The sequence below is a fragment of the Dermacentor andersoni genome, chromosome 1 (genome assembly GCF_023375885.2).
Source record: "Dermacentor andersoni chromosome 1, qqDerAnde1_hic_scaffold, whole genome shotgun sequence".
Taxonomy (NCBI): domain Eukaryota; kingdom Metazoa; phylum Arthropoda; class Arachnida; order Ixodida; family Ixodidae; genus Dermacentor; species Dermacentor andersoni.
The window spans coordinates 87,608,169-87,628,055 of NC_092814.1; the positions used below are offsets into that span (position 1 = coordinate 87,608,169).

A 19,887-nucleotide genomic window follows, 5' to 3' on the forward strand; every position below is an offset into this window, starting at 1 on the left:
CGGGGGGGGGGGGGGGTGATATCTACATACTAACACACTTTGCACTGGACATTTGCAATTTAAACGGCAACATATGTGACACACTGTCGTGCCTAAGTTATCTATATACGCCTTCATTCCTCCCTGTGAAATGTAGTAATGAAGCAAAAGGGAAAGTTAAACGCAGCTGGCGTTTTCTCCCACCGCAACTCGTTCCAAGAGCATACAGATCAGCTTACTGCGAACTGAATCCCTTTCCTGGTCTCGGGCCACCCCTTGGGTACGTGCCTGATCTGCATTCAGATAAGTGCCAACAGCTGATCGTGGGAGTCACCCGCATTATGTGGATGTACCGAACTTCCAACTTTCATTTTTGCATCGCATCCGTCTGGGCGTTGTTAGCACGCCCAAGTTCGTACACCGCCCAATAGGCACGTACACCCGTCAGGCGATCTTGCCGCCCACATTTCCTGTTGGAGCGCTTGAACTTCGTCATTTAAAGACTCGAACATGGCACGAATAGTGAGCTGCCTGCGCCTTTGTGTTCCGCTTTCACTGTATACAGTGGCTCGCATAGCCTGTTTGCTCGGCATTCAAATCATATCTTCGTTTCAAGCAATGTAGAATCCGGTTAGAGATAGCAGCCTCCTATAGTGGCGTCAATATGTTATTTCTTTAAAGGGTTCCTGACCAGGTTTGCGCTTTGCAAACAAACAAGCCTGATGAGTGTATCACGCAGCCACGATCGTGTCCGCAATATATACGCGTATCTGTTCCGCGAAAACAGCTGAAGTTTTACAATTTCTCCGAAAGCCAACGTGGCTATTATCTTCAAAGCAGCCAGCAAGAACGTCACATATCTCGTCAACCACGTCAAAGCTCCCGTCTGCAACGCCGCAAATTATGGACGCAGTGCAGCAGCACACAAATAGCCAGCATCAACGCGAACACGAAGATTCCCCGTAAAACGCAGAATTCGCATACCCGCCGCTGCAGATGCGCCGCGAAGCAATAAAGGAACATAAATAAAATGAAGCTCGGGTTTGTAACGTAATCCTGACGTCATCTTCCAGCTCCGATATGGGAGGAGGCCCGCGATGAGTGTCGCTCGGGGACGCCAAAGTCGAAGCAATAAGAGATATCCTGCGCTACGGGGAAAGCACATAGCCTGCACCATCACTTCGCAACATTTCATTTGCTATTGTCTGCGTTCTTACTATATCTTTTTAAGGAATTCTTGAGGTAGAACGCTCTCCGAAGGGCGTTTTACAACTTCTAGAATATAACACAATTTCCTGTGAAGCCAGGCAGGAACCCTTTGGCAAAGATTTGCCTATCCTTGATTTAAGTCAGAGAACTTCTTTACTGAATCCTGACAACCTATCCTCAAGCATCTAAACATAATAAATTTGCCGAATTCCATGGTCAGTGAAAGAACGATGTCATAGGCGATAACACGTTCTTTAGGATATGTCACTATTCTTATATACTGTAGCATGTAGTATACAGCATACACTGCATTATCCATGTGCATGAAACACGGTACGTAAAAGAGTTTTAAAAGTGCGATCCATGTCCACCGCCACCATTTCTTTAATACTTCGTTCATTATCTCTTTCATTCTTTCTTTCTTTCTCTTTTTTTTTCCTTTTTCCGCAAGCACTTTCAGGGACTTCAGCTGGGTTCCGAGGCACGTGGCCAATGCCGTGCCTCTATAGCAACGACCCTTCTCCCTACCCGCTGTATTGTTTACAAAATTTGTGGGGAGCCATAGGCAAAAACGCCTCCGGCATGGCCCGAAAGCTGCTAGGTCAAGTCGTGTTATCGATGCGTTCCGGCAAAAGAAAGGCGCGAAAAGCCGATAAGGCTAACGACGTCGCGCCGCACCCGCTGCGCCCAGCGGCCCTAAGGCTCATTTAACTTCGTGTGTACACAGCGCCTTTCTTGCCGGGGCTTTAGGGCGTTCGGATGGGCCCCCCGCCTGGCGTGCTGGCCGGATGGTTTAAATTTTAGATTGATTCAACGCCGAGGTGGGGAGGGTACCAGTGTCGTTTAGCGCGGCGGAACGTAAAAGGCCGCCGACCTATTACGTCGTGAAAGGATGCTCATTCCTTCCGGCGCGGCCCTTCGTATAACTGCGCTTTATGGGAGAGCGTCGGCCCGGCCGTGTCGTAATTTATTCGTCCTAAGGCGACGCGTGCTATGAGGCCCTCTTGCGGGCCTGGCGACTCATTTGAACGAGCATAATCAGTGCACGCCGTCACGGCGGGGGCTCCTTCACGCCGACGAGGGCCTCGCCTTGTCGCGACAGCAGCGCGGGAATGGCCGTGCTTTACTCGCAACGCCACGTGTTGCTGCCCGGGCCCTGTATACGTGAAACAGGGTCCACTCTCACACTCTGCGCTTCACAGCACAGAGGAGCAAGGCTCAAGGGAACGAGTATAAACCAAGTGCCATTAACGGGTGTATAATAACCTTCTGGCCAACGCCCGGATCACCCCAAGAACGCTGTTTTACGCTGTAGACTTATCTCTCTCTCTACCCCCTGTGCAACGATAGTTGTTTGGGGCAGTTTGGAAGTTGGCGTTCACAGCGACGCCGTCGCTATAGTATCGTGCCTGGAAACTCCGTAACGTTAGTCTTTATTTTGAGAGCACGAGGCCACAAGCAAGCAGTATCCGTGGATTACCCGAGAAACAAACCACGTGAAACGAAAAATGCTTTTTACCGTAACCCTTAATAAGGTTAAGGAAAAGAAATAGGCAACGTACAAACTTATAACTAAGGGTCCTAACAAAACAGTTAAAGAAGAAAGTACTGGATGCCAAGAAACAATTTTGTGGCACTACGCTCCACAATTTAATTAAAGATTCACCGCACAAATTCGGGAGATATATCACCCGAAAGGATGTCACTGAAAGTTCGTCCACACACGGAAAGCAGCAAGCTGACTCATTTAACACTTACGTCCAGTCGATTTTCACTGCCGACAACCATGTTTACTGGCATTAACATGCAATAGTACTAAGTCGACACCACTTTTAGGCGCTTCGGCCTTAATAAGTGTACCTGGAATTCTTTCTCTGTTGTTGAACCCTGATGACAAGAAGAGTTGTGGTCCTGATGTATCTGCGAACGGTTTTCTCAGGCGTTATGCTGAACCATTTAGTGACTACCTCTACCTTATATTTCTAAGGCACTTCACGAGTGCTGTCTACCAGCGTAATGGAAAGCAGCAAAAATAGTCCCCATTCACAAATCAGGCGACGTAACGTCCCCGTCTAATAACCGACCTATATCTCTCACTTGTACCTGTTGGAAAATTCTTGAGCATATCTTATTAAAATTTATCAAAGAACATACCGAGACTAACAATATCATCCATCATAACCAGCATGGCTTCAGAGCAGGATTGTCCGCTGTTATTCAACTTGCAGAAATTTTTCATGGCCTCGCTCAGGGAGTCAACGATCTAAAAATCAAGCTGATATAATTTTCCTCGATTACTCGAAGGCCTTTGACCGTGTGTCACATGCTAAACTGCTAAAACTGTCCTCGGCACACTAAATCAGATACTTGGCGATGGTCCCGTTACGAGATAGATAGCCTGCTACTTATCGGAAGGCCAACAATATGTTCAATATAATGAACATGCCTCTGATATCGTGCCGGTATTTTCTGGAGACAGGGGATGTAAAGAGACGTCTCTTCGCGGACGACTGCGTGGTATATCAAAAATAAATACTCAAGAAGACCAAGTGCGACTAAATAAAGCCTTAAGCAACGTCGTATACTGATGTAGCACCTGGCAAATGGTGATCAATCTAGAAAAAAACGGTAGTGATGCCAGTTACAAATAATAAATCAAAACTTAGCTTCCCTTGTGGCTTTGGCAATGGCATTCTTACAACAGTAACCGAAAAGAAATACCTCGGTGTCATTATTTCTGGCTCACCTCAGCTCAAATACCCAATTCCAAAACACAACCAAAATGCGATGAACAGTTTATGGTTTCTTAAGCGCGCCTTGCGTTTTGCAACTTCAGATACTAAGTTTGCTCGCATATAAAGTCCTTATCCGTCCAATCTCAGAATACGCAAACATCGTCTGCTTTCCATATATGCTAAAATATATATATACATATGCTCGAATCGGTGCAACGAAAAGCGCTTCGCTTTATCTATAACAGGTACCGGCGCACTGATTCCCCCACGGAGCTGCTTTCCCGCGCATGCCTAGATACATTATCAAGTCGCGTAACACTTCATAGAGTCAAGTTCTTATATCAATAGATAATGCATTCAAAATGGATCCTGCTATTTGCATTACCTTTAACCGTTCTAGGGAAACGCTTCACAAGCATGAATTTACGACAAATTAATACTGTTGTGTTAACAACATAAATTACTTCTCGTTCTTCCCCCAAGCCATACGGGAATGGAACGCGCTAGATAAATTCACAACTCCGCAGGATACCCTAAAAAAAAGTTAATTGAGCTAACGGCTGCATTAGTCCTGTCAACAAGCCAGACTCGATGACAACTTCAGTCTGTTATTGATTTATTCCGTTACTTGCTCGATGTGTACTCTTTGTATGAATGTATGAATGGATGCTTTGCGATGTGTATGAACGCTTGCTTTGATGACCAAAATTGGCGGCTCTCTTCGGCCTCTCGTGTTCCGCACTCGATGTGTTCGCTTGTCAATGCTTTGATTTCTTGTCTTTTTACATCTGATTACTATATTATATTATTATTGATTGTAATTTGTACTTCTTGTACATAAACCCACTCCTGTTACAGTCCGAAGTGGGAATAACAGTATATTAAAAAGATTAAATAAATATACCTTGTAGATTTCGGTTATCTACTAAATAATTAGAGCACATATACCGTATGTCCCAGTTATCGCAAGCCAAGCTGTTCAAAGAAAAGAAAAGAAAGCTTAAAAAAACGCGGTGCAAGATATCGTTATAAGACCTACGGTGCTCAGCTGTCAGAGGTCTGACGACTGAACCCAGTATGGTATGGTGTGGCAAAACTTTAATGAAGTCCTGCAGATCGTGAGTCTTGACGAAGCGGGCCGCTCCCACGTGGGAACCGGAAGGCCGAGCCTCTCGGCCGCATCGTGGGCCTGCTGGACAGCCCAGAGTTGGTCAGTAGGTCTTAAAATTTTATCTTGCTCTGGTGTTTCTTTAATCTTTCTTTTCGTTGAACAGCTTAGCTAACGTTACCAGGGACACCCTATATGCTTAAAGGCATACATGCGAAGTAGGAAAGATGTTGTCAGTGCCGCAAATTTGTATAGCACTGCACACCACATTTAACGAAGGAAATTTCGCGAAAGTCGCCGAACAACTCGAGCAACAGCGGTGACCGTGCAGTTGAGAGAATACAACGCGCTAACTGGGCTGCCGCACGATAACAGCGGTCGTATAATTTAGTTCTGCTTGTATACGCTAAGGGTGTGCCATGTTTCCAACTCCTCTGATGTAGCGAACTTCTGCACAGACTCGGGCCACCTAATTCGCCTATGGTTCGGACTCCGAACGCGCCTGGAACAATGCTCCGTAGTACCACATGAGTGTGGAGGGATTCGTGTATTTTTTTCGGGCGCTGAAGCGATTGATTTTTTTTTTTTTTGGCTGCGCGAAATGCTGCGCTAACTGCCCCTGGCTCTGTTTGGGTCGTTGGGGACGGGCCAGGAATCTAGCGGTCGTGCGGAACATGGCTATTTTCTTTCTTAGTTTGAATGAAACGCCAAGGAAGAAGAAGCAACGTCCATATAGCACATCTATGTATAGCATTCGGAGAAAACTGGGAAAATGTTCGATGCAAAAAAACAGCAGGGCCAGTCGCTTTTTTTTTTTCACTTATTTCTGTGTTTCTTGCTACCTTTTCCCGCTTTCTCCTGAATGTATGCGCATACATTGATGCCTACATTTCAAGCGGTTGTGCAAGGGCAGCAGTATATGAAATTCGCGTAGTTGGACAAGCGTGCCGCAGAGCTCCAGTTACGATCTATACGAGTGCCACGGTGTCTGGGTGTTTGCGGCGTTTCTCAGCACGAGGTCACCCGATCGAATCCCGAATCCTGGCCACGTTGCGATGGGGGCGGAACGCAAGAAAACGCCCATCTGTTTAGATGCAAATGCCTGTAAAATGCTTTGTAAGAGCAATGCATATTGGGGACATTAAACGGAATAGGTATTAATAATTACCGTCGATCACTATCATGAGGGGCGGGCGTTCGAGCGGCGGCCAATGTGAAAACGCTCTTTCGTATGAGTTTCCAGGCCATCACGCACTCTCATTTGGCTCTATACTTACTCGTCCGTGGATCCCTACTCGCGCGCGCGTCACAGGCGGGACACCTATCATCATCGGGCAAACAGGTTCTACTTCTAACTCCTGCACGCTGAAGAAGAAACGCAACAGCTCACGTCGCGCGGTTGTTAGGATTTTTGGCGGCGCAAACGAGGCTGTGAGGTGCCGGCGCGTAATGCGCTGCCTTTTCTGCGCTGATCGACAAAGAGTCCGACCTTCCATACAGAGCGTCGTAACGCAACCAGCAAACCCAACCCTTCGAACGTGGGCGGCAGTTTGCACCTACTCAGCCCCGCGTGCCAGCCGCCTCGGGGCCCTATAATCGAGCCCTGGGGCCAGCGCCATCTTTCTTTTCTTTCCCCCGGCGTTTCTTTCTATTACCTCTTCCTCATCGCCGCTTCGACCCCCTTCCTCCTTTCCCACCACCCGAGACGGCGCCGCTGCCCGCTGGACGCGCCGTGGCCACGGGCGGCTGGGCGGCGGCGACGCGCCGGCCGCGCGCTGCAGACGCGGGGCCCGCTGCTCCCCCATTCTTCGTCGCCACGTCTTCTCTTATCACCCCGTGGGTTTTGCCGTTGCCCTCTTTGTGTGTGCTGTTCATTTCCACGTCCGAGACTCGGCCCGTTCTGTTCGCGGTCGGGACGAGAAGTCACGTCGCTGGCGTGGGCCACCCTCGCTTTCAACACCTTCCGCCTCCGACACACGCCTTCAGGTGCCAGCCCCGACGGCGCGTTTCGTCATTTTCGCTCATCGGAAATAACAGAAAGAGAGAGGCTTTTCTTTTCTTCGTCCTCTTATGCCTGCGCGTGAGATGCGCGGTTATACCGCAAAGCCAACAGGCTCTGAGATGGAGGCGATTTTTCTCGCAAGTCAGACCTTTTAGCGCCGGCTTCGTGAGCCAAATAAAAAAGTATATTTATGAAATACGAATAAAATTCCAGGCAGAGAATGGGCGTGCGGCAAACCGCGTAACATTTTCGAGCGCGCACGTACTGCTGTCTGCAGTTCGGAGAGCGTTTGATGTTCTTTCCTCTTTTTCCTTACGGGCCAAGGGAGCGATGCTTTCAAATAAAGTTTCTCTCATTCACTCTGTGGAAGGTGGTAAAGACTGCACGTTACTTTTTTTTTTTTTTTTTTTGCTGTTCTCTCGAAGCGTCAGAGAGGTACGTTGTTTCGCAACTTTAGACATCATGCTTCGAGTATTCTTTTTGTCAGGCGCAGCTTCCTTTAGTCACGTTTCGAGCAGCGAGCAACTCGTACAGATCGAGCACCCAGGTATAGTTATACTACCCAGTATATAGGTATAGTTATATAGGTATAGTTATTCCGGGTGCGCTTGAAGAAAATGTACTGTGTTGGCCTTACGTTAAAAAACTAGGCAACCGTCTAAACCTTTATTTTATTTTATTTTTTTCAGTTAACATGTGATAATGTTTCTTTGTATGGCCAGGGGACAAGAATTTCGTCGACATCGGCCGTGGTGCCACCGTCTCCTACGCATACACTTAATGAGAAACAAATCAAAGAACACATCTTAATAATCCCGTTTAACCGAATACAACCTTTAAACGGAATATAACAAATTAAGATACTTCATATATTGAGCAAGCAAATTGCGCCGCCAGCTCGACTTGCCACCTTTCTCGCTTTATTATATCTCAAGGCTTTCGAGCCGGCAACGTGTCACATCCCTGACAACTTCAATTACGCACTTGCTCCGAGCTTGGCGACCATTCCGACTTGGTTAGAGTAGTCTGGCTGCATTAAGGGAAACGAAAGGCAAACCAGCGGCCCACCTCGATTAGCGCGTTGGATTCTAAGACTGCTTTCCTTCAGCGCACACGAAAACATGTTTGTCTGACTGTGCAGACGAGTGTAACAGGCGGCGAAAAAAGAAAAAAAGAAGAATGGAACGCAGGGTGGCTTCTTCTGTCGCCTCACTGTATCTGTGTCGATTGGAGACTTCCAGTAAGTGATCTGCACAAACGAATAGCTTCGAACGAAGCACATTCGACGGAGTGGCGAGTGGAGCATTTTAGAGCCACATAATGTGTAGGTGTCCAAAAAAAAAAAAGGGGGGGGGGGGCGACAGAGTGTTGCGAAGACGCAGGAATTCGCTGTTGGTTGATGTGTGACAACAGTCACAAACGAGTCACCGAATCAGCCACATGGAGAGAGGCCACCAGGCAGGAATACCTTAAGTATGAACAAAGCGTGCACTGTAAAAAAAAAAAAAAAAAGCTGGCAATTTAAAGAAAATTTACAGAAATTGTCTGTACCGCAAAATAAATTTTCTGTGAATGCTCTATGTGACAGAAACCAGTCGAAAGAAATAAACTGAAATTATTTGTTCTTCTCAATCTCTAGCCTATAAATCGAGTCAAAACAAAAATATGAACGTTTTAAATTATTGTAACTGCATAAAAAACTACAAAATAAAAGAGTAACGTTTTTTTTTTTTTCATACCCGCCGTTTTTTGCATATACCACACACGACGCGCTGTTTGCAGTACTGAGAATTCTGAGAAGGAATTCTGAGCGCCAGCAAACGGAAGACGCTGGAAGATCCTGGGTTGCGTGTGCCAGTAAAGTAATGCCAAACCGCACACTTCGCCTAACTTATGCTGGGCTTCCCCCAGCTCCGCTGGTCTCTCGTGTTTGCGATAGCAGAGCCAAGCATAATTTTTGTTGTTTTGTGTTGCTTCGTTTTTGTTTTGTTTTTTCACATTACGCTAATCAAATTTTGATCTCCGGATACCGCAGCAAGCTGCAATAATAAATTTGCACGCAGTCAGCACAGTTTTAAGCGACCACTGCAGTTGCACGTGACGACTTATTTCGTCCGCCGCGCAGCCAATATCTTAATTTTAGTAGTAAGCTGATGGTTCTAAAAGGTGGCGTAACAATTTAAGAGTTACCAGTCTCGTAGACGACGTTACACTGGGACGTGAGTGGTATGCTTCAGCAAAGTTGCTCAAATCCAGTCACCGCGTGAGCAATCTTTATGGGGGGCACATTACCAGATTACACAGAATGTTAAGAAACGCGTGATACACTGACCGACCAGCTAACTAAAATTTACTCAACTATTTAATTGGCAGCTATGGATAGCTTGTTGCGAGTTAGTAAGCTTTTCCTGTAATTTTTCAATGGTGCGCTCATTCTTATTAGGAATCGTAAAACTAGCGCTCGCTTAGAAACACCCACCCATGCAATATGTGCTCCAAATTGCTATCGGCGTAAGCACAAAACAGCGGTGTCCATTTCAACAGGAAACATTCGTTCATTTGTTTGTTCCCTCATTCTGTTCTTGCGACGACAAGGTTGAATATGAAGCGTCAAAGAAAAAGTCTTGTACCTTTTCAGGCATTGAATACTTTCACCCGCTGTGGTGGCCTAGCGGCTATGGTGTTGCGCTGCTATAAGCACGAGGTCGTGGGATCGGATCCGCTCCTCGGCGGCCGCATATTGGTTGGGGCGAAATGCAAAAGCGTCCGTGTCCCGTGCATCGGGGGCATGTTAAAGTTCTCCAGGTGGTCAAAATTAATCCGGAGTCCACCCGCTACGGCCTGCCTCATAATGAAACCGTGGTTTTGGCACGTAAAACCGCAGAATTTTTTTAGCATTGTATATTTAATAGCCAGGGCCCCCGTGTCTGGCACAAGCGGTGCTTCGGTGTCCGTGTGTTTTTTGGTGATCTGTGTTGTCACAACATTGTGCAGCGCTTTCTTCTTCCTCCCTTGATTTTATTTGGTTTGTTGTTCCTTATTTTTATTTTTTCCTTTAGTAAGTGCAGGTAAATTGCCGCGTGAGGACGTCCTCAGAGTCATTCTTTCTTTCTTTTTTCTTACTTATACATTATTCAGTAAAGCGTAGTGAGCGCTCTATTCCTTTACGTATACGTAGCCACGCTCCACCCTCTCTTCGCGCGACGCATCTGCACGCTTTATAGTATGCACACCGGGTCATTCAATCCTCCCTCTCTCTCAAAAGATCCAAGCGCAAGCAGGTGGTTTCAATTTAACCCGCCTATAAATGTCAACTTGTTTCACGGATTGCAAGTTTAAAAAATCATTCACGACAGCGGTTTCTATTGTTCTTAACCGCGTAATGACGGAAATTTCTGGCTACTGTGGCGACACAGCCAAGTGTCCCTAAACCACCGAGAGCTGAGAGGTCTCGCTTTTTTTTTTTCCCCTTCCAGCGCTAAACGTGTCGGGTGAGAAACGAGCGCGATAACGGGGTCCTCTTTTCGGAGGAAGTCTGCAGGGCATTTCCTGTCTGCGCACGCACGACTGGCGTGTCGTCATCTGTCTATCCGGGGAATTGCATTCTGATGTCAGTGGACACTTAGCTGACTCGGGAGTTTCTCACCCTGCAGCTAACGAAGTGAGCGACAAATGGTTAAGCGCCCAGGCAGCCGGTGCTCGAGAGCGCTGCTTCATTGTCGGGGTGACGTCGAGCATACACCGCCGTGCACAGAGGCAATGTGGCACTCGTAGCGTGACACGATCAGTTTAACGGCAGCAGTTCAGAAGGTGGATTGATACGGCTCTCTCTTCTTTTTCCCTCCGTCCAATTTATCGCGAGGACTGCACTACTTGCGGCGAGGAAAAAGAAGACAGGGAAGCATGGGGCAGGAGGGAGACCGTATAGGGAGGGAGGGAGGCGGCGCGACGATGCCTCACCGATGACCGGAAGCGGCGTCGATGGTTTCGCCGCGCGCTCTGGAGACAGGGACCCGTCCAGGGCAAGAAATTGAGCGGATCTCCCTCGCGCGAGTGTGTGTGCGCGAGGACCATCAGTCGTCGGCGGGCGGGCGTGTGTTTGCGAGAGAGAGCGTTCACCCGCGTCGCATTACGCTCTTGCGCTTCATTGCGCGGCGCCCGCTGTTCTGGCGAAGCAGGTGAAAACGGGGGGGTAGGAACGATAGCGGGAGGCTCATTACGCAGAAGGACGCGCTCGAAAGTTGGCGGAATCATGGCGTAGTGAGAGGCCCCGTTTAAGCCTTTCTCGAGAGTCTGCGGAGGCCGGCGCGCCGCGTTTATAGCGTACGACGATGAAACGCGAGAGCCTGTTTTCGCTCCTCCTCGGCTTCCGCAGCGCCGTTTACCCGCGAAAGAAAAAGAAGAGAACGGCTGCGTGGCGGCGCCCAAGGGAATAATTCTTAGCCGTGGCGCGGGGAGTGTATAGTGGCGGCTGTACGACGACGTCGAGAGGGGTCTCCCTTCGTCATTTTGACGCGGGCAGGACGCCCGCTTCGTCTGGCTAATACCACGCAGCGCTGTCGAAGCTACGACGTAGCATTCGCGAATCTGTGCGCGTGCACGTATACGAGCGGTTCGCTATTGGTCGGTGCCTCGCTTATCGCGCACCGCCGACAATCGTGACTGAGAGGCACTTGAGCGCCAGCGAATACCGAAGCCTTACCACGGGCGGCAGCTTCCGTGAAGTCGATCCCCGAGTGGCTGACGCAAGCTCCAGCTTTCGGGACGCTGCGCGGTTCTCGTGACACCGAACGTTATGGTCGTGCGTATGGGAAGGACGCCACCTGCTGCGGCCGTCCATCCGCGCTGGTGCCCGAGTGACGCGTCCCGCGAAGCGTAAAGTGTACACGCTGGAGTAACGCATCTTGCATGGCGCGAATCGAATGGCTTCGCAGCGCGCAAAGCTGAATTAATGCGGAGCTACAGCGCCTCGCCTCTGACCGTACAGGTTCAGGGTCCTTCTAATCTCGAGGCGTGCTCGGTGAAAAAAATTACGCGAAGGGATGTACGAAGCGAATTTGTAGGTCAGAAAAAGAAACAAAAAAGAAGAAGGAAAACGTCTTTCTCGCACTGTGATGAATCGCTATACATTCGCCACCAGCGCAGCTGGAAGAATGGCAGGAAAGTCCACCAGTCACAAAAAAAAAACTGTTTAGATAGATTTTATCCACAGCACCCGCCGGATGTACCATTTATCGTAACATTTGTCTCGTCTCCGTCTACTGAGTGTCACCTAGCGCGTATCCGTCGCAGCAGTCGCTGCGCGTCGACGTTTCTTTTCCCTATGCTACGACAGGTTAGCAAACCCAAACGAGCTGGCAACTGTAAGATATCGCACCTAATAACATGCATAAAAAAATGAATTAAAATCGTTCGCAACTATAGCCGCTGTGATATAAAGGAATGCAACTAAGGAAGAAAAGTGCGCGTATCCTCTCTCTTCGAATCTATAGCACTTGGTAACAAAAGTTCGAGTTGACACGTACAGACGGCCTGCGGGCATAAATGCATGACCAGCATCATATTTTGTCCGTCTTTACGACACTTGCCCGCAGTAGTTTTCAGGAACGTAGAAAGTACGGAAAAATTTCGCGACCACAAACACATCAGCCTTAAGTTCGAGGGGACTTAACGTGGAGGATATATATACATACGTTCTCAACAGCATCGCATTTTGTTCGCAGTTTCCGCATTTCTAATTTTTCTGGGGATGTATCACAGAGTCCGGCCTGGAATCCTTGAGGTAGTAAAGGGACACCAAACTTGACCCGGATGGCAAGGTTTGATGAAACCGTTCGAAACCGCGCGTACGTCCGATACGTGGCAGTACCTTTATCCCAGTGTTCGCGCACTGCGACAAAGACGAGGTAAAAAAACAGGGGGACAGGAGGTTGTTCTTGAAGAACATTGTTTTGAAAAGCCCCTTTGTGCAATTCGTTTTTACCGATGTACGGTATTAATGTGCGTCTTTGGCCATACTAATTAATCTCTCCAGAGGAATAAGTGCGGCGAATTTCCAGCAAGTTTCTTTTTTTTCTCTAACATATACTTTTCTAGCGTCATCTTAGTCGACGTTCCGCTGCAATTACAGAGCTTATTTCAACGCGTCATTGCCCACTTGACATTGTAAGGCCTCGTGTGAATGACTCTGTTCGATTCTTTCTTGGTGTTCTTTTAATTTTCTTTTTTGGAGAACGCAACCACCGTGGCGAAAACGGGGTGGAGCATGCGAAGTGATTTCAGGAAAGAAACAGACTGTTTGTGTGATGACAAAAAAAAAAATCTGCATTTGGTTTGCACTTGCACCAACCCCTCCGAAACGCGCGGAGTGTCAGCCGCGTATGACCCCACGCAGACAAGACTTTTCGGCTCGTTGCCGTCTTTTATTTTCTCCCTCGCGGGCATTTCTTATTTATATATATATATATATATATATATATATATATATATATATATATATATATATATATATATATATTTCATTTATTTCCTCACTCATCGCACCCTCCCCTGCGTTCTATTTTGGCGAGATCCCTTTCTTATTTACTCCGGACGCCAGCGATCCGGGCGCGCGCGCACACACACGCACACAAGCAACGCGCGCACGGCTGAATTTGCGAATCACGCACAAGCGCGTCGACCTTGGAACTTTCGAGATGCCGCTGGAATGGCATATCATTAGCGCGCGCGGATTTTGCGTCTGGGGTTTGAGCACGTTTACGCACGCGCGTACACGCGCGCATGCATGCGTGCACAACGCTCGACGCGGCGGCGTCGGGACCACAAGAAGGAGAAAAAGGCGTCAAGCGCCCAAGGCCGTCATCGGCAGCCGCCTCGTCAGTTGCGGAGACCTAAGCCGATCCGCGGCCGTCGTCAATGCGCCTCGAACCCCGGGGGCTCAGCGCTGCGGGAGGGAACGTCGTCGCGGACGAAGCGCGCGCGAGGAGGAGCGCACCTCGCGGCGCAGGCCGCCAGGTTAATCCGATCAGCGCGAAACGACCACTTGGACGGCTTCGTGCGCCCACCGGATGGCATGTTGTCTAATCCAATTAGAGACCACTCGAACGCGAGCCGGCTGCGGCGTAAGATGCGACACGCGTTCGCTTTTGGCCCATTTACACCGCGGCCACGAGTTATACCACCGATTTCTCTCTCTGACCTGCCGTATCAACCCTTCTTGGTTTCGATGTCCATTTCGCTCTACTTTCCACCTTCTCTTTCAGACACAGATTTAGCGCGTTAAATTTGACGACGTTGGCGAATTGCACCCATCACAACAGTTCAGCCGGCCTCCAGGTGCTTCCCTCTTTATCTTCTTGCAACTTAAAAGTGTTTTCGGGCGGGGATTCTCTCTGAAGTTTGTAGTGAAGGCAGGGACCTATGTGGCAGGGCGACAATTTGCTTTTATTGCTTTCTTCACCTTTTCTTGCTCCCGTCAGATGGTCAGTGCATTCGACGTTATACAACACAGCTGCGCGAGAGGCGGACGTGATCGAGAGAAAAGGGGCGCTGGAAGCGTCGGGCCATTGCGTTGGGCTGCCCGTCAGAATTAGAAGAGAGCTCTTCCCAGTCTAGGACGTACGGGCATGCCTTGGCAATGAGCTCCGGCCTCGCGAGAGTGAAAAAGTTGGTAACCGCCGTTGAATGTTGAAAGTGGGCATTGTGCATACATTCAAATACAATCAGGTGCGCACGTCTTATTCACACTGAGAAACATTTTTTTGGTGGCAGTATGGTGACTTGTTACTGCCGGCTGTTGCTATCATACAAATGTGGTATGTCCTATCATGCGTTTCCTCTAAAATAATATGCAAAGATGTAGCGTATACAACGAATACGTCGCGTTCACTCATACGCGTTCTGTGTGGCACTCGCATACGTTTGTATCGTGGCACACCAACTGCATAACCAGGGTCACCATCTTTGGCACTAAAATAATCATATAATTTGTCATTCTCAGGACACCATAAATATTTGGATACACCAACCATTCATACGAAAGTTTCCTTAAAGAAAGCAAAAGAAACAAAGAAAAAGAAGCAAGCGCTAGGACACTACGAACGACGCCATGCATGCAGCGCTTCACAACATGGTTCTCACAACCTACCTTCCTGAGTAAGAAAGCAGTGGCCGAGCCTTTTGTCGAGTCGTGTGTAGACGAGGCTCTTGTGCTGATTTCACGCTAACAGCGTCAACGGGCACGATGAGGCGAACGTGACACCGGCGTCTGCGGCAAGCGAAGAACTGAACTGTGCTGCAGTTTTCACCTTAACTTCACTTAGAACGACGCCTCGCGAAAGGAGGAGTTTGCCGCGATACTATCTGGTTAAAATGCATGCGCCCTGAACTGAGAGCGTCTTAACGGCACGGACGAAAAGGACGACAGCCCACGCCCAATAACAATAGAAAACTGCAGCCTTGAGCGCGGTGTTCTTTTCTAGCGCATTACAATATAAAATAGGTCGCCTCGGACAGCGGTGACATTCGCAGTTTCGACACGCTCACGTTTGTGCAGCGTGCGCAGTTCAGTCTCCTGTTGCTCAAAACATTCTCGAGCGCAACGCCGATGCACGCGGCCCGTTCGGAAAGCAGGGTTTTCTGCAATACACCCAAGTTGTGCGGTAGAACAAAGGTTCGACGAAAGTGATGTGCATCTCTCGTTGCGACCATCACGGCAGCTTACGACCGCGCCTGCCCGTGTTTTCGCGACGGAACTAAACGGCTGCGTGTTTCGTGCGCGCCTGGGACACGTGCCAGCGAGCAGAGCCACGGCGGGATTTCGTTCACGCAAAGTCGCGCCGTTCATGCAACGCGCGCATGCACCCGCGTCGGCGGCGAAAGTGCCTTTCCCGCTTGAGAAGGGGGCAGCTTCTCATGCGGGGAACGCAAGAGGTGGCAGCCTTGTCGCCCGCGGCTGACAGTGAACGATGTGCCAGAAAGGTGCTCTCGGCTTACCCAGAGCAGGAGACGGACATGTTGATGCGACGGGGTGCTCGGCCGCCGCGCACCCGCGGACCGCTTCGCCACTGAGGCACTCTCTCTCAGCGCCAACCTGCCCCGCTGCATAACCCAGACCCGGAGACAACTTCGCAATCGATTATAGTCGCCGTGGTGGAAAATAAAGGGGGGGCGAACTAGGGGCGGCAGGGCCTTCTTCTCTCGCTCACGCACTTCCTTTGTTTTTTCTTTTGTCTCGAACAAAAGGGGTGTGGGCAGACAGCGCGAGCACTGAAACCGCCGTGGGAGAGCGGCGTCCGCACCCGACTAAATTCTCAGACGGACTGAGGAGAGGAACGGGCATCGTCTGCTCCTGGGAGGGCTGCGTTGTCGTCGTCATGGCGACCAACATCCGGGACCTTTCCTTCTTTTTTTTTTTCATTATCTTTTTCTCCCGCTGGCACGTCACCCGGGCAACAGGCGGTTGGCAGCTCCGTTGCCCCCGATGACAGTCGTCATGGCGACAGGCACGCCGTCTCGGGACTTGTTGGTTTTATGGCGCGCACTCCCCGCTCCGCGTGGCCAGTTTGAAATGAGTTATCGCTGCTCCAACGCCGATTTCTGAGTGATATCAGGGACAGTGGGCAAAGTAAATAGAAGCTTATTACGTATGCCGAGCAATATTAACAGCCTTTTTGCATCATTCCGACTGTTATATTCAACCGCGCTTCGAATTGGCGGTTGTCGCTCAGCAGTCAGCTTCGGAGAGAGCACCGAGAAGCTGTTCAGTTCATCGTGCTTTCTGAGAAATGTAAAAGCTGTTTGCTACAACTGTGCGTAGTGTCATTTCTCTCTTTAGTTATTATTAGCTTAATGGAACTATCGATCTAGTAAGTTGTGTAATTCAATGCCTTAATAACTTTAGTTGCTTTATACCTATCCCTAGTGCACACAACGGGGTGCCGGGAGAATATCTATTTGTACAAAACAAAAAATTGCCGCAGAACCCATTTCACGATGGGTGTCGGCGGTCAGGCACGTACCCAAGGGGGGGCCCGGGCCCCCCCCCCCCCCCGAAATTAAGACACATATCCCCCCCCCCTCCCAGCCCACGCCACTACTTCTCACACACATTCCTAAAGCGCCGCCACATCAATATTGAAACTTGACAGCTATTCGGCGGTCAGCATTTTGTTGCATTTCTCACTCCTTTTGGATGGTCGTAGTTATCGGCATCTCCTGTAGTGTGAAGGCAAGTTTACTCATCGTTTCGGTGCCCACACGAGTAACTCGAGATGCATTCAGTTGTCACCGTCTTTTCGACGGTCACGCGCATCGCTGTTGCTTCGTCAGTTCAATCTTCTTTGTTTAGACTGATCCAGGGACCACGAAAGGGATTCGGTTCGTGGCCACCTGGTCTGCATGCACGTGGAACGAGTTGCGGCCAGAGAAAACGTCAATTCCGTTTAACTTTTCCTTTTGCTTCATTATTTCCTCGAGTAACGGCTCGCCGTGGCGCTGACAGATCCTCGGAACCAGATACCCCTGATATGGGTTAGATAAGGTGGAAAGTAAGATAATGCGAGGCAGCGTCCATCATCAAACCCTTAAACTCATAGGCAATTTGTCTGTCACCCGTTAACTCGTCTGGTTTTTTCCTAATTGTAGAGCTTTTTTCGTGCAAAATTCCCAACTGGAAACAAGAATCAAAAAGAGTTGAGAAATAAAGCGATCTACTAAGGGAGAGAGCCAAGGCAAGAGCCAAACAGGAAGCAAAAACGAAAATTAGCAAATTTAACTGTTGTTTATGAAAGTATTTATGGATCAACTAATTTTTATTTAAAAAGGAGGTAGAACAGAAAAAGGAAGTGGAGAACAGTTCCATGTGTTCTGCGTGACGCTTCTACAGTTATCATTCGAGCAGCCTAACGTAGCCACTTCTCTGCTGTGCTTAACCTTCCGGGGTGGGCGTAGTACGTCTAGAATCGCAGCGTCCTGCACACTGCGCGGTTATACGGGACTGGCAGCCACGCATCGTTACGTAACTTCCCAAATAACAATACGAGTCGGTTGTGGCACTTGGTAGAGCAGTAAACGAGGGATCCAAAAGAACTGTGATTGTTCCGCAAATATATATTTCTCTATAAATATTCCAGAGCTAATTCAAAAACGCTACTACAGTCGGAGGCAAGTTAAGTCTGCAGCGAAGCCCCGCCCATGCCCTCATAACCGCCAGCCACTGTTCCTCCGCGAGGCTGCAAATCATTCGTACTTCAAACTTTTCCTGTTACCCAAATAAGGCGGTAACCACAAAAATGAAAATATTAAGGGGTAATCTTGTACCTTTTCCCTCGCTTACTATAGTGGAATGGCCCAAGCCTAATTCTTCATTGAAATGAAATAACATGCTTGAAATAACAACTATTTATTGTCAAGTTTCACTTCAGTTGGCAGTGAAGTTTCATGAGTAAAGCGGGTTCAGCAGTGACACGAACGGCACCGCAGACTTTTCAAGACTGAAATGCTCAGACTCCATACACTTTGCCCATGTCTGTTGCACATCTCATTGCTTCCGCCGATGAAAAGACTTTTCAGGAACAGCAGACGCTGCGGAGGAATCAAATACGACGCCACTTTGAAAAGGCCGCATGACGACGATTTTGTTTGCTTCTGTGAGTGGCTGACGAAGTAACACAACTCCGCGTGGTTTGTGTGCATTTGTTGCCAACTGCGGTTTCTTTTTTAAGTTGTATTCTACTAAAGTACTCTTTATTTTACACTTTGGCTTCTTTACTTGTTCTTGGCAGTGTTCTTCCTGCGCTTCTTTCCTGCGCAAGTCCATTTGACGTAGTAGCTTGTTAGCAAGTAAAGGAGAGGTGTATCGCACAGGCGTACCTGTAAAATACACCTTATTTCATTTCACTTTTGTGGGTTTACGCGTTTTTATGGCGAATGGTGGACATTATTCACATTTGTATTAGTAAACGTACACCCCCCCCCCCTTATTTGCATAGAAGTTACCTTGGGTTGCCCTCCCTCCCCCCCGAAAAAATATCCTGGGTACGCGCGTCGGCGGTAATGCGTTTAGCATTGAATCAATATAGCGACACAACGCATTGCCACCGTCGAAACGAAACGAGTTGTGTATGAGGCGTGCACTGCAGCGGGATTGCTCTTTCACGCTTCCCTAAGAACACTCGGTGCCGTCTAGTGCCGTCTACCGCGTGTCCGAAATGCATGGCACGCCGGCAGGCCTGGGCAAAGATACTTTGTAATTCTATTATGATACGATACAAGATACTCGGGCAACAAGTACTATAGATGCAGATATAAGATGCTACCGCAATTATTGTATCCGATACGATACTTTCCATTTGTATCTTAAGATGCTGCGATACATTAGCAATTTTTTAAATTGTAGTTCTATATAATGAAGCAGCAAATGTGGCAAAGCCACTAGACGCAAGGCAGCCCCATTCTCGCATTCTTCAGACTTCGTAATAAAGCGCCACGCAAGAGAAACTTCGATAACGACACTATAGCGGGCATCATATATCTTGTGCGAAAGACGCCGCACGCACTGGTGTACGCAGCACAGTACGGTGTCTACGAGCAAGTGTTAGGGCACCGATGCAATTAAAAAGAAAAAATAAAGAAAACGTCGGCTGCAGACGTTCGCGCGCTTGATTTTGTCGAGACGGCGCGAGCGCCACCACGTGACTCTGCTCCACCAATGGGGACGCATAAACCTCATCGTCTGCCCTCGCTGGAGGGCCCTGGCTGAAAGATAAAAGAATGTCGTTGCCTTTAGTTTTATTCAGGTGGCTTAGTGGCAGCAGTATCAGCTTAAGACGCGGAATTCAGCCAACGATCATAGT

At 48.6% G+C, this 19,887-nt stretch overlaps 1 protein-coding gene and 1 long non-coding RNA gene across 2 annotated transcripts in view; one reads left to right on the forward strand and one right to left on the reverse strand.

Moving 5' to 3' along the window:
- LOC126544093 (uncharacterized) overlaps nt 1–16,340 on the reverse strand; it is a 263,161-nt gene extending 246,821 nt beyond the window's left edge. Inside the window, exon 1 of the mRNA XM_050191303.2 lies at nt 16,028–16,340. Coding sequence (XP_050047260.1) covers nt 16,028–16,047 — 20 coding nt within the window. The 5' untranslated portion in view covers nt 16,048–16,340. The remainder of the gene's footprint in view (nt 1–16,027) is intronic.
- The window catches only part of LOC129380519 (uncharacterized), a 105,683-nt gene that overhangs the window by 65,956 nt on the left and 19,840 nt on the right, over nt 1–19,887 (forward strand). The window lies entirely within an intron of this gene.